Here is a 14,402-nt window from a genome sequence, read left to right as displayed (position 1 = left end):
AGCTTAAAATTCCGTCATAATCTTTCATCCCAGGGTTTTTTGTATATATTTAAACTGGGACATTTAGAGCAGGAAATTACGACAATAATGGAAAGAAGGAAATCACCTATACTTGAACTGATGCTAGGAGTGTTCTGCCAATTGCAATAAGGGACTCGTTCGAGAATTCCAACTAGGGGTCGTCCTCAGTCTTAAATTTTATCAAATTAATTTATTTCGAAAAGGATTCGGATAATCCCCAAAAATTAAACAAGGGGGCTTGCGCGACTCCCTTCAGCCCACACCCCTGACTGATGCCCAGATACGATAGCTTAGTGCCTATATAACATATCGCCGACCGGGCTAGCCAGGTGGGTAAAGTGCCTGCCTGGCAACCCAAATGTCGCGGGTTCGAATCCGGGCTTGGATCAACTGCAAAAACCTTGGAAGGTGTATTATGGCCACAGAAGCCGATGCGCTACCAAAATATATATATAACATATCATTAATACAAAACTGATATTGAATTATATTCATTTGCATTTTTTTTTTTTTTTTTTTATCGTTAGTGCAGATAACAGGAATGCTACTAGCAACACTGCATATTTAGTTAATTTGATCATTTTTTTCGGGCATTAAACTCGGAACCGTGATTTTAATCACTGAAAATATTACAATAACATACATCAGCGAGCGAAATTTCATTTAGTGTAAGAAAACGTGCCAACGGCGTTTTGTTCTAATTATCGTTACATTAAATACGTTGGTGAAAGTACATTCTTTGGAAGTGTAACACAGCGGTTCAGTTTTACTACAGAAAGATTTACAGAATAGGCTGGTAGAGATTTCGTTAAAAATGCCGAAAATTAAATATGCTGTTAAACTTATGGAATCGTGGATTGCAAATCACAGAAAACGTTTCACTAAGGATGGCAGTGTTGTTTTTTGTACTGTTTGTGAAAAGAACGTTCGTTGCAAAAAAAAAAAAAAAAAATCCAATTAACCAACCGATAACCAACCGGAAAAGACTGATAAGATGTTTGTTGAGTGTGGTAATTTATGGAGTACAGAGATATAGATATTAAGAATGGAAGATATTATAAGTTGGAAAGCTTTGAGATGTGCGTATGGAAAAGATAAGGTTGGCCGATAAAGTGAGAAATTATGAGATTTTGAAAAGGTGAGTGAATGAGATCGATTAACTCAGCCAACCAATCAAAAAGCCCATAAAAGTTGCTCGTATTATTGAACGGATTTATCTCGAACTTTTTCCACGAGAGAACTTTTTCCTTCATAAAGTACCGTGGCGCAGATGTGGGGAACCACTGGTGGCGCCTTCCACAAAACATTATGCCCATGCATGCCTAGAGCAAGTGCGTTTCTGTACCCCGGTTTATGCGGCGTTGCCGTAAAGTGGAAAATGCTTACTTTATTGCTTTATGTGTACAAAGAAATTGTACTAACAGTACTAAACTACTAAAGCTTTATTTTTATTTTATTTATTTTTTAAATTATTATTATTATTTTATTTTTATTTTTTTTACTTTATTTATTTATTATTTTTATTATTATTATTATTATTATTATTACTTATTTTTATTTTTTATTTATTTTTTCTTTTATTTTTTTACTTTATTTATTTATTTTTTTATTATTATTACTATTATTATTACTATTTTTTATTTATTTTTTATCTTTTTTATTTTTATTTTTTATTTATTTTTTATTTATTTTTTATTATTATTATTTTTTTTTTTTTTAGGCCCTTGCCACTGAAACTTAGGAAATTAGGTGGCAGGGCCTGCCAGAGTACTTACTTCTAATGCGATCCCTCTATGCCTGACCTGCCTCCTCGGGGCTAAGTGTGGGCAACGGAGAGTCCCACTAGGGCCCCAACGGCTAAAAGGTCAGAGGAACAACACAACATAAACATACATGTTTATGTTGTGTTGTAATGTCTTACATGTTTATGTAAGACACTACAACATAAACACATGTTTATGTTGTAGTGTCTTACACTTTTTAAAATCTCTGGTCTTCACAGTGTTCTGTGTTTCACAAACAGAGTACTGTACACAACACGGAGATGGGGGAAGCCTCTGGGGCCGTTAGACAATGAACACTTTACACTTTACTTTAGTACTAAACAGTACTAACGTTTAATGATATATTTATTTTAAATTACAGAATTAGTATGTCTACCTTGTGGAACAGTTAGGCATAAATATACGGAGTTATAACAAATATACGTGCTATAAAAAACAGTTTGTTAATAAAAACTGTTTATCGTACAAAGAAGGAAAGTTGATATACTTACAGAGAAAGAAGAGGTAAGAAAATGAGTGCATAATAAACTTAACAAATGGTTTCTTCATTAGTTTAGCTATACTGCTATTGGGAAAGAGCATGTACACCCAGGAGTAGAAAGGAAACAGTACACCGATCTTCACGATGTCCCACACCTGCTTGAAGACTGACTTTCGCCTGAATCCAGGAAGTCCATCATACCAGAGGGTGCACATAAGTTGTTGGACATTTGGATGAGCAACAAACTGGAACAAAGGATTTTAAGATGTCAACTAAGAGAGAGTAAACATTTGAGATATAAAATAATTTTATATCTCAAATAAAATTATTTTTATAATTTTATAAAATAAATAAAATAAAATTATTACTATTTGACGACGTAATTACCAACGGTCTAATCTCGTTGGTATTTTTCCTATTTTTCGACATGGGGAAAAAAAAAAAAAAAAAAAAAGAGTATTTTCAAAGTTAACGAATAAGGTCGGGCTCTGAATGCTCAGAGAACACTGGTACGCCGTTCTGATTTATCATACGCATTAGTGATGTCATTTACCCTTTGATTATTAAAACATAAAATAGTTTATGAACGAGCATTCCGTTTCGTAAGATTTTCCATTTTGACTCCTGAATAAGGCACTTACTTTATTCAGGTAAGTGCTAAGTGAATGAAAATCCATTCACTCAGACGCGAGTGCGGACTGACGGCAAGAGAAGTAATAATTTACGGATTTCTATTAGTCCGATTTTAATGAAATTACGTATGGTTCGACAAATCTTTCTAAAAGAACCAAATACAAAATTTCCCAAAAATACAACCAAGGAGTTCAGTTATTACGTACGGACAGACGGACGGAGTGATGAAGACAACAGGCGCTTTATACGTATATGCTAATACCCCTTAAACGGTCGCTGTTACTCGGTAATGCCAGGAAACCTTTCAGAATATAATTTTAGCTGAATCATATTTCTTTGTCGTCTTCTTAAGGCACCTTAACGAAATTTCTCGAATAATCAATGCACAGTCGATAACGCTAAAATTACTTATCTCACCAATTAAAATTGATTATAACAAACTTTTGATCATTGCTACAGATAAATGATAATTACAGTTCTTAACGTAAGTGTATTCGCAGATCACTGTGGGCGGGCAGAAGATGCACAGAATTATTTCCCAGAACTGAAACATTGTTACTGGGTTCACCCTATCAAAAAGTATATTGTTATAGATTTTTACAGAGAAACCCATCTAATGATGGCCTAATTCGGCCACACCGTGGTCTCGGATTACACCGTCTCTTAGCCCCCCCAATTCCGTGAAAACTTGTATTTTTCGGATAAACCGGCAACCGACCATAGAAAATTCGCAGTCTACAGATACGATACACTAACACCACATAGCCTTGGCGCAAAAACAAATAATACCTTGAGTAAATTTCAAATTTCAATTTCAGATAACTGAATTAGTAAATTAATTAACTAACATTTTTTTACTTTATATGAGAATTTGTACCACTGTATATTTAGTGAACTTACTTTTTTCTGTTTATATTTGACAGCCAGTTCCAGTCTAGTCAAAGGCATATGTTCTCCAGGCTCATAGGGTGGCCGAAGTGGATCGTAATTCAAAATTATTTCTAGTTCATACGAACTACGAGCATGTCCGAGAAGTTCCATGGCAAAGTTCTGACAGCGAGCTCTTAATTTCTGTAGGACGAAAAATCGATAAAACTATGAATTTAATTAAATGAGTTTACGTCACATTTTAGGGCAAAAGCCTCAAGTTGCGTAGTGAGTTAACATGCTTATAAGTTAGTGCAAATTTATCAGATCTGATCGCAGCTAACTACTAAATAGTTATAAGATTGGCATCAAAAAGTATATCTCATATTGTTGAATACTTTCACGAATTGCAATGATATTGCACTACCTCGAATAAGTAACTCTTCACCATAGGAGAAGACTATTTTTACTTATTCTCAGCGGATGCCACCACCCAGACGGCACCGTTTGAAATATGGTACGGGATAAAGATCTCTGTTATCCTCATACTATCCCTATTAGACTTAGGAAAGCGATAATAGGAGAAGAAGAAATGCCGTCGAAGGAAAAAAGGGTCAGTTACTCTTTCAACTCATACCACTCATAAATTCCTCGAATAGGCAACGCTTCCCCAGTAGAGAAGATTGTTGTTCCCTATTCTCGGAAACTCTGTGGCCATCAGGAGGCCCCAGACGGCTTCTCTTCGGTGGGTGGATAGGCACCCTGGTGTTGCAATGATGGCAAGGCAGTTGCGAAGTATAACTCCACAATATAAGAGATGCCTGATGGTGGGTATTAATTTTAATTACGTCGCATTTTAGGGCAAAAGCCTCACGTTGCGTAGTGAGTTAACATGCTTACAAGTTAGTGCAAATGCATCAGATCTGCTCGCAGCTAACTATTAAATAGTTATAAGATTGGCATCATTATGTAGTAGTAGCTGCCAGCAGATCTGATGCATTTGCACTAACTTTTAAGCATGTTAACTCACTACGCAACGTGAGGCTTTTGCCCTAAAATACGACGTAATTCAAATTACTACACACCATCAGGCATCGCTCATATTGTGGAGTTATAGCAAGATAGCAGACAAAATAAATCGGGTAAGACATATCAACATTTCGGGACCCCGCGCAATAACAGATCACAAATTAGTTATAATGGACTTTCCATTAAGCCTAACTGCAGAACAGGGGAAGGGCACCTGGTGCTCTTGCAAGATGACCCACAGGATATTAAAAGACTAACACAGCTTTGAGAAATCCCAATCACTGGACAGAAGGGAGCTGGGCGCACTACAAAAATGCAATAAAAACAGCTTTTCAAAAATTAACAAGGGAAAAGTACCTGGAAAGCAGGAGAGAGCTAAGGCATCTCTATGAAGTTCGGAGACTCCTAAAGTCTTGTCAGGATGAAGTGGGAGAAATGGAAATACAAAAAAGAAATCCTGTCGCTATTAGAGAGGCAGGCAGAAAACGAAGCTATACAGATGCGCATATGTTACAGAAAAGCTAATAAGTCGTCTGCTTTCTTTTTCAAGCAATTCAACAAATCACATAGAGACAGCTGTTTAATCCATAAAATGCAGGTAGGCCCACACCAATATCAGAACACTAGTGACATCGTTAAGTGTTTTGCACATGTTTACAAGGAAATGTATACAGCATTTAAAGGACCAGCTTTACTAGAGAGCTGGGAATTACCAGGGTTCTTGGCAGTTCATAGACATGAACAGGATCAACCTATCTCCCTGAGTGAACTATCATTAGCATTGAAAGATATGAAAGGAGGTAAAGCGCCAGGTCCAGATGGGCTAACAGTGGAATTTTATAAGAGGCACTGGGAGGAAATTGGGCCAGTCTTGGCCGTCATTATCTCCAAATTCTTCTCGGAAGGGGCTGTCCCGGAAGAATTTATAGAAGCTCAAACTATATTTCTCAAAAAAACAGGGTAAGATGGGGAAAGAAGTGGGCGAATGGGGGCCAATGTCACTACTTAATACAGATTAAAAGTTGTATGCCAAAGTATTAAACGCCCGACTCAAAAAGCATTTAGGGCACATCATACGTCCAAATCAAACATATGCAATTCCAACAAGATGTGTGATGGCAAATCTGCCATTTCTAAAAGATTTGCAAGGATACTGTAAGCAGAAACAATACAGTGTAGTGGTGGCTGTACTGGATTTGGCAAAGGCCTTTGATAAGCTTTCCCATGAGTACCTTATAAATCTGCTGCATACAGTCCGAATGGGTTCTTTGCTAAGAACAGCGATTATAAGTCTGTACAAAGGGGCACAAACCACTCTTTTGATTAATGGCTACAGCTCAGAGAAAATAAAACAGGAACGGGGAGTTAGACAGGGGTGCCCACTAAGCCCTGCACTATTCTCGTTGGCATTAGAACCCATATTAAGGCAATTAACTATTTCTAAAAACATCAGAGGGGTTCATCTCCCTGGCCAACACTCTGATTGCAAATATGTAGCACATGCGGATGACGTGATCCTAACTTTGGCGGATAGCAGTTCTCTACAAAGAGTGCTGGAAACCTTCAGTCATTTCAGCTTATCCAGTGGACTATGTTTAAACAAAAGCAAGACCAAATGTCAACAGTGGGGAACTGAGGCTCCAGTAAAATTGCCAGCAGGCCTCACATTCTCAACAGCACCTATAACCATCCTAGGGGTTCCTTTTGTGAAATATCCGATAGTATCGTCCCGTCAATTACTAGATTCTTGGGAGGATGCTCTGTCAGAGTGGAATCTGGGAACGCTATCTTTCTCCGGAAGGGTGTGTATCATTTGGACGATTCTGATACGGATGCTGATGAATACTTTGTCAATTACATCATTTAATTACTGCGTGCAGAAAAATCTAACTCGAATACTATTTAAGTTCTTCTGGAACAGCACACAGCAAGAAGTGACGCAGCAGAGGCTATACTGCAGGAAGTGTGAGGGGGGTTATGCAGTACCACAGTTAAAGTGGTTAAGGTGGGCATATGTGTTAAAGCACATTTGGACTGCCCTAGGGGAGCCCATGCAGCGGCTGCCTTAGTAAAGTACAATATGGGAAGGTTTACTGAACTACTAGGTGAGGAGCACACTGGTCCAACAGTAGAAATAATAACACCCTTTTACAAATTGGTAATCAAGCACTTACAAGAATAATCTGCAGGGGGTTTGCACATGGGAACCAAACTTAAGATTTCGGAAATATACTGGAAGTTATCCGACATGAATACACAGCCAGCACCGATGCCACGCAGTTGGCTGAGACTGGACGTAACTCATATGTTGGGCAACCTACACCATCATATAGGTTATGAGTCACGGAAAGACCTGGCATGGAGAATAATACACGGACACCTGTCAGTGAAGAAGAACAAAGCCAAATTTCGAGGGCACATGAATGTTGAGTGTTTTTACTGTAAGGTGTGTGAAACAGTGGAACATCCATTCTTGTCCGATTATTCAGCGCATCTGTCTTAGTGTACACAAAACAATGGGAATACCACGCTTGACCAGGGAACAAGTATTATTCTTACAGTTCCCGGCCCCGATTTCCAGAGCGACGCGCATCCTGATATACCTCTTAAATGAAGGTAAATATCAGGCTTGGAAAATCAGGAAAGAAAAGAAGAAGGCTCTGCAGAGGAGGTGTAAAAATGCACCCTTCGAATGATGCATGGTGCAATAAGAAGATTTTTGCTACTAGAATTACTACAACTTGGCAAGCAAAGATTCTTACAATTATGGTGTTTCCCCACACCTTTATGTCAGGTAATAGATGACAACATATATGTGCAGCTTAGATGGAAATGATCAGTCCAGGCTAGGGAAGCGTATGTACCAAACAGATTAGTTTAGTTATTAGAGGAAAGGGACCAATTCGGCTGCAGGCCTTTGGTCTCTCTCCTAGATGAACGATGAATATACCACTAAAAGTTGAGCAAATTTTAGCCATCAGAAATTCAGCAGGGCACAATTTATAAAAAGAAAAAAAAAAAGAATAATAAAAATAAAGCAGGACATTTTCATTCATTTTATCCCATGCATTTAAAGTATAATTTTTGCATAGCTAATAAATAATTTATCATCATTATTAGTAGTAGCAGTATTACTCCCTTGATGGGAGGTTCGTGACAGATACTGGTACCAAGTGCACAGGGTGGTTGTAATGCCCAGTTACTATTATTGGTCGAGGAACTCTCTGACTGTGCTACAGTTGTTCAGGACTGCGACTTCCTGGAGTTCCTATCAGGTGTTTTCTGGCAGGCCTATTGCTGCTAGGCTCTTGTTTAGGGTCTTTGGCACCATGCAGATGGCTGACACTGTGATCAGGATGGTCGTTATTTGTTCCATATGCCACATCTCTTTGACCTCCTGTCTTAGGTCTGTGTAGTTCCTGATCTTTTGCTCGTAGGTTTTCTGAAAGTTTGGCAGTGCTTGACGGCTACGTTAATCAAATTTATTATTATTATTGTTGTTGCTCTTATATTATTTCTCCCTGATTGGGGGATTCCACGCCGTGACGGGTACTGCTACCAAATACACAGGGGTGGTTGTAATGTCTGGTGTTACTGTTGGTCGAGGAAATCTCTCACTGTCCTACAGGTGTTCAGGATTGCGACTTTCTGGAGTTCCTTGTAGGTGTTCTCTGGGAGACCTATTGCTGCTAGGCTGCTATGTAGAATCTTTGGTACCATACCAGTGGTTGACACAATGATCGGGATGGTCGATCTTCTTGCACATGCCACATCTCCTTGATCTCGTGTCTCAGGTTCATGTACTTCCTAATATTTTCCTCATGGGTTTTCTGGACATTGCTAGTGTTGGACACCGCTATGTCAATCAGGTAGGTAGCCTTTTCCATCTTATCCACAAGGGTTATGTCGGATCTGTTGTGCGGGATGGTCTTCTCCGTTATTATGGCGCGGTCCCAGTACATCTTATGGGTTCTGGTCTCTACTACTGCCTGGGGTTCGTATTTGTAGTATTGTACACTTTTTCTTTGGTCAACTGGTATTTCATCGCTAGCTTCTGATGTATTATCTTGGCTACCTGGTCGTGTCTATGAGTGTACTCAGTCTGGGTGATCACCTCGCACCCGGCGGTGATGTGTTGGATCGTTTCTGAGGAGAGGTGGCATCGTCGACATGTGTCATCTGACATTCTGGGCTCCTTTGCGATGTGGTGCCTCCGTAGCCAGGTGGGCAGGAGCAGCAGTGGTAGCACACGCTTCTTGATTAGACCGGGGTTCGAGCCCGTGACCCCCAAATACGGAGGATGTGGAAAGGTCAGGGAATGACCACCGCATATCCCAGGAGCAATATGGGCTAAGTTGCTAATGCTCCTAAAAACCAAATAACAACAATAACCTTTGCGATGTAGTTTCTGGTGTTGATTACCTGGTCTTGGATGGCCAGCATGAATCCTTCGGTCTCTGGGAAGAGCGCCCCACTTGTGAGGCATGCATTGGAAGCAATGTTATCGATGTGATCTTGATGGAGGTCATTGTAGTGTCTGCCATGGAGTGTCGTCTTTGCCCATCTTTCTAACTTCGTTTCTTGTACTGCCTGGGCGGGAGGGGGTTCCTCGCTTAGGTTGAGTGGGGTATACCACTTATCTATCTTCCTTATGGCCTGGTGGAGTGGTGCTGTGTTGTTCTCGAAGTAATCCTTCAGGTTAACTATCGCTGATCAAATCTATCAGACCCCTTCCTTCCTCTTTCCGAGGTATTGTTAGTCTCTCCACTGCTGACTTCGGGTGGTGTTGGTGACTCTTGGTCATCGTTGTCCTTGTCTTTCGCATGATATCTTCTAGCTTGGTGTTAGTCCAATCTATGACCCCGAAAGTGTATGTTAGTACTGGAGCTGCATAGGTATTTATGGCTTTAACTGTGTTCCCTCTGTTCAATTTTGATTTCAGCAGGCTTCTGAGTCTCTGATGATATTTTTCGGTCAGGAACTTCTTGATTTCCTTGTGTTCTAACTGCTCAGCCTGCATCATCCCTAGGTATTTGTAGGTCTCTCCTTCTGTCATAGCTTCGATCTCTTTGCAAGTCAGCAGCTGGTAGTTTCGGCCAACTAATTTTCCTTGGTGCATTTTGTAGGTCTTGCATTTGTCTAGACCAAATTCCATCCTGATGCCCTTACTGAATTCTTCGGTGATCCGGAGTAGTTGCTGGAGTTGCTTCTCGGTTGCCGCGTAGAGCTTGATGTCATCCATGTACATCAGGTGGGTGAAGGTGTACAGGTTCTTTCTTCCTTCTTTGAGATTATATCCATACTTGCTGCCGTTGAACATGGTGGATAGCGGGTTGAGTGCTAAACAGAACCATAGTGGGCTCAGAGCATCTCCTTGAAAGATTCCTCTTCTAATGGGAATTGGCCTGGTTGTGATGTTCTCAACCTTAATGGTGGTACTCCATTTCGCCATTGTTTCTCCTAGGAAGTTATTATTATTATCATTCATTGTAAACAAATTCTCTTGATAAAAAAAAATAAATTGTATTGTATTATTATTATTATATTAAGGTTATCCGTAATTGATTACATAAACTCGTATTTGTGTCTGTAAATTGCGTGTATTCTCTAGTCGATTTGCCTGTTTTGCAAGACGAAAAAAAGCCGTTTCTAGGGGAAAACCTTGCTATGTACGCCTGAGGCCGACTAATTCAGCTACGGAGTCAAAAAAACCCATTAAAGTTCCTTGCGTCATCGAGGGGATTCGAACCCGGACCTTTTCCATCCTAAATATCTTTCAGCCATATTCTAGTGTATACCCTCACCCCTTTTTATTATATAGGCCTTGCCACTGAAATCCTTGGAAATTAGGTGGTGGAGCCTGCCAGAGTACTTAAATAATCTACTGGGTGCCTGACCTGCCTCCTCGTGGCAAAGTGTGGGCAGCGGTGGGTCCCAATAGGGACCCAACGACTGAATGGTCAGAGAAACAACAGAACATAACGCTACACAACATACCACTCGCCACACACTTTTAAATCTCTGGCCTCCACAGAATTCTGCGTCACTCACAAAGAATACAACGCGGAGACGGGGGAAACTCTGGTGCTATCAGACAACTAACACACTTTACACTTACTATCAATTCACAAGGCAAAGCTCACAAAACGCGAGGACAATTTCAAAGCATTCAAAACCTTCGCGACTAAGGCCTTTAAGAGAAGAGAGACCATTAGCAGAGAGGACAACCGGATTTGACAAATAACTACCAACCTTGATAATGACTGAAGACAACAAACTTTCGTCTCTCTCACCACCATGAGTGAGAGATATTTTATTCTTACTAAAACTCTCATCACTTCTTCTTTTTAGGCGGTCCTACTCTTGGATTTGCCCCCTTTCTATCACTTTTCCTTACTTCCCCCTAAATTGAGTGCCCCTGAATCTTTCAGGGACACTCAGCCAGATGAGAGCAGAACCCGGCACATCTCCTCGTGGCAGGGGTGGGGAGTGGGGGGCGAAGACCTCGTGTCTCTTCCCCCCACTCGCTAAGTTGCCGATTAGAAAGAAGTCCTATAAACAAGAAGCGGCTAATGGGGGAAACTCCGGGCTCCGCTCAGGCAACCCACACACTCACACACACCTAAACATCATTGCTCACCAGGTACACCCTTTCATGGCAACGGACTTCCCCTCTGGCGGTACCGTCTTTCAGCAGAATAATGCGCCATGCCACACCGCCCGGATTGTTCGAGACTGGTTCGCAGAACATTAGGAAGACTTGCAGTTGCAGGTATTGCCCTGGCCTCCAAATTCCCCAGACATCAATCCCATCGAGCATCTGTGGTTTGTGTTGGAACAGCAACTCCGATCTGTGGCGTCTCAACCACGGACTTACAGGAGTTAAAGGATCTGCTGGTTACGTGTTGGTACCAGATACCACAAGACACATTTAGAAATCTTGTAGCGTCCATACCTCGCCGGGTACGAGCTGTTTTGGCTGCACGTGATGGAGGACCAATATCATATTAGGTATGGTAAGTCTCTCCACGGCCGATTTTGGGTGGTGTTGGCGGCACTGGGTTATCATTGTCCTTGTCTCTCTCATGATCTCCTCCAGCCTTTTATTAATTCATTCTATGATCCAGAAAGAATATTTTAGCACTGAGACTGAATAGGTGTTTATGGTTTTAACTGTGTTCCCTCTGTTCAGCTTTGCTTTAAGTAGGCTTCTGAGTCTCTGATGATATTTTTCGGTAAGGCAGGCTTTGATCTCGTTAATTCTAACTGCTGAGCCTAAATCATCCCAGGCATTTGTAGATCTCCTTCTGCAATGGCTTCGACCGCTTTACCTGCCTGCAGCTGGCGGTTTCAGCTAATTTTCCCTGATGCAATCCATGGGTCTTACATTTGTCTAGTCCAAATTCCATCCTGATTTCATTGCTGATTCTTTCGGTGATACGGAGTAGCTGCTGAAGTTGCTTCTCGGTTGTCGCGTAGAGCTTGATGTCATCCATGCACATCAAATAGGAGATGATATACAAGTTTCTCCTTCTTTCTTTGAGGGTATACCGTAGTTGCTGTTGTTGAACATGGTGGATAGCGGGTTGAGTGCTGGACAGAACCACAGCAGGCTCAGGGTATCTCCTTGAAAGATTCCTCTCCTAATGGAGATCATTGTGGTTTTGATGTTCACGACTTTGGGTGTTGCTCCATTTCGACATGGTTCCTTCTTGGAATTTTGTCACTGTAGGGTTGACTTTGTAGATCATTGTCTCTATCAACCAGCTGTGTGGCACGGAGTCGAAGTTCTTGCGGTAGTCGATGTAGGCCGTATACAAGTTGCTGTTTGTAGGCATGCTCTATAACTGTGATATCAATGGTTAGTTGCTCCTGGCATCCTTTACACATCCCTTGTCCCTTCTGTTGCTCGGCCATGATGTTCTGCCAAATATTATCTTACTATACATTAAAATAATTTTCCTCCTAGTGATATTTATTCAGCCAATGAGATAAGAGGGATGCGGGTTACGTGGTAATACGTAAAAAATACTAAAATACGTAACAGAAGCTTGTTTAACTCTGGTAAAACAAGTAAAACAAGCTTCTGTTTTAGCGTGATCATGCTAGAAAACTTCATGCACGCGCTTTGTTTGTCTAGCATGACCACGCGGTACCATTCTTGATTTTTATATGTAACGTATTTATGTATTCATAGCTAAGAGAAGAAACACATACAGTGTCGAAAACTTCTGTAAGTATTTTGTTTTTTTTTAGCAAAAGAAGCGAGCGCAGCGAGCAGGGGGCGAAGCCCCTTACTTATTATTATTATTATGCACATATTGCAAACGAACATTTTAAAGGACAAATATAGCACCAGAGGGCATACAAGATGCTATGCGCAAGTAATGCGCTTAACATCTTAATTTATTTAATTTCGCGGTGATATTTAACAGATTATTAATATAATCTGTTAAATATTCCGGCGAACCAAAATAGCAGCAGTGTTTTTCACATACAATTCTGGTGCGCAAAGGAAAGTCACACACAAATGAGAATTATTCTTTATCAACCTCATCAGTAGGGATCGATCCCAATTGCATTATCTATTTTTCTTTCACTAGAGTACAATGAACAAAACCAGGACGCGTTGTTAAAGCTCATATCTTTGGCTTGATTTTTACATTTTAAGCAGTACTTTTTGGGAGCAGTCGGCAGCTTGAACAGAGCACAGTTCGATAAAACAAAATAAAAAAAAATATATATATATTAAAAAAAATGCCCTGTCTTTCTGTAAGAGTAACTTTTAATATTCACAACCTTGCAGCGCAGTTTCCTATTACTTAAATAATAAACAGACAGAAATAATATTATAAAATAAAATTAAACTGATACAATCAATTATATAATATATAAGGGAGAAATTCCTTAATTGAAATAAGAAAACAAACCTTAAAGTAAACTGTTTTCTTAATAAATAAACTCTACACAAGTCCAACATTTTTAGTAGGCAAAGAATAACTGCACAATTTATCTGATAATTAAAAATATTTTCATATTTCCATGGCAAAGAATAACTGCACAATTTATCAGACAATTCAAAATATTTTCACATTTCAATGGCAATTTCGAGAGCGCAGACGAAGAAAGATCAACAGACAATCTTCAGTGACACTTTGAAAGAGCCGATTAAATTACACACGAAGTCTGATTTTAATAGGCCTAGTTGGGCAAAAAGAGCGAATTGATAGTAAGAGCTTAAAACATTTAAGATATGTTCAACATACCTCAGAATGCCATACCAGCAGACAAATTGCTTTCATACCCATGTAGTACAATTAAGTTATAATAATAATTCGAAATTACTGTAAAAATGAAAGAAAAAAAAATGAACAAACTGCAGACATTAACGCGCACTCACTAAATAGAAAAACTAGCGCCACTCATTCAGGAATGATATTCAGAATATTAGCATTATTATTTCAATTAAATCTTAAAATATATATATATTTAAAATATTTTTCATCAGTCTTGTTTACTTTTTTTTTTTAATTCTGCCAAAAGCAGCAGAAGTCTTTCACAGGATGAAAATATTTGTGAAAATAATT

General features: G+C 39.7%; 1 protein-coding gene across 1 annotated transcript in view; it reads right to left on the bottom strand.

Moving 5' to 3' along the window:
• The window catches only part of LOC150089217 (transient-receptor-potential-like protein), a 127,662-nt gene that overhangs the window by 96,211 nt on the left and 17,049 nt on the right, over positions 1–14,402 (bottom strand). The window contains exons 4-5 of the mRNA XM_090389904.1: positions 3,820–3,990; positions 2,297–2,531 (exon numbers count right to left, since the gene is read on the bottom strand). Coding sequence (XP_090246030.1) covers positions 2,297–2,531; positions 3,820–3,990 — 406 coding nt within the window. The remainder of the gene's footprint in view (positions 1–2,296; positions 2,532–3,819; positions 3,991–14,402) is intronic.

Source organism: Mastigoproctus giganteus, chromosome 2 (assembly GCF_048544385.1).
Source record: "Mastigoproctus giganteus isolate SK-2022 chromosome 2, ASM4854438v1, whole genome shotgun sequence".
Classification (NCBI taxonomy): Eukaryota; Metazoa; Arthropoda; class Arachnida; order Uropygi; family Thelyphonidae; genus Mastigoproctus; species Mastigoproctus giganteus.
The sequence above is the reverse complement of the archived record's forward strand: the minus strand, read 5'-3'. Positions and strand labels throughout refer to the sequence as shown.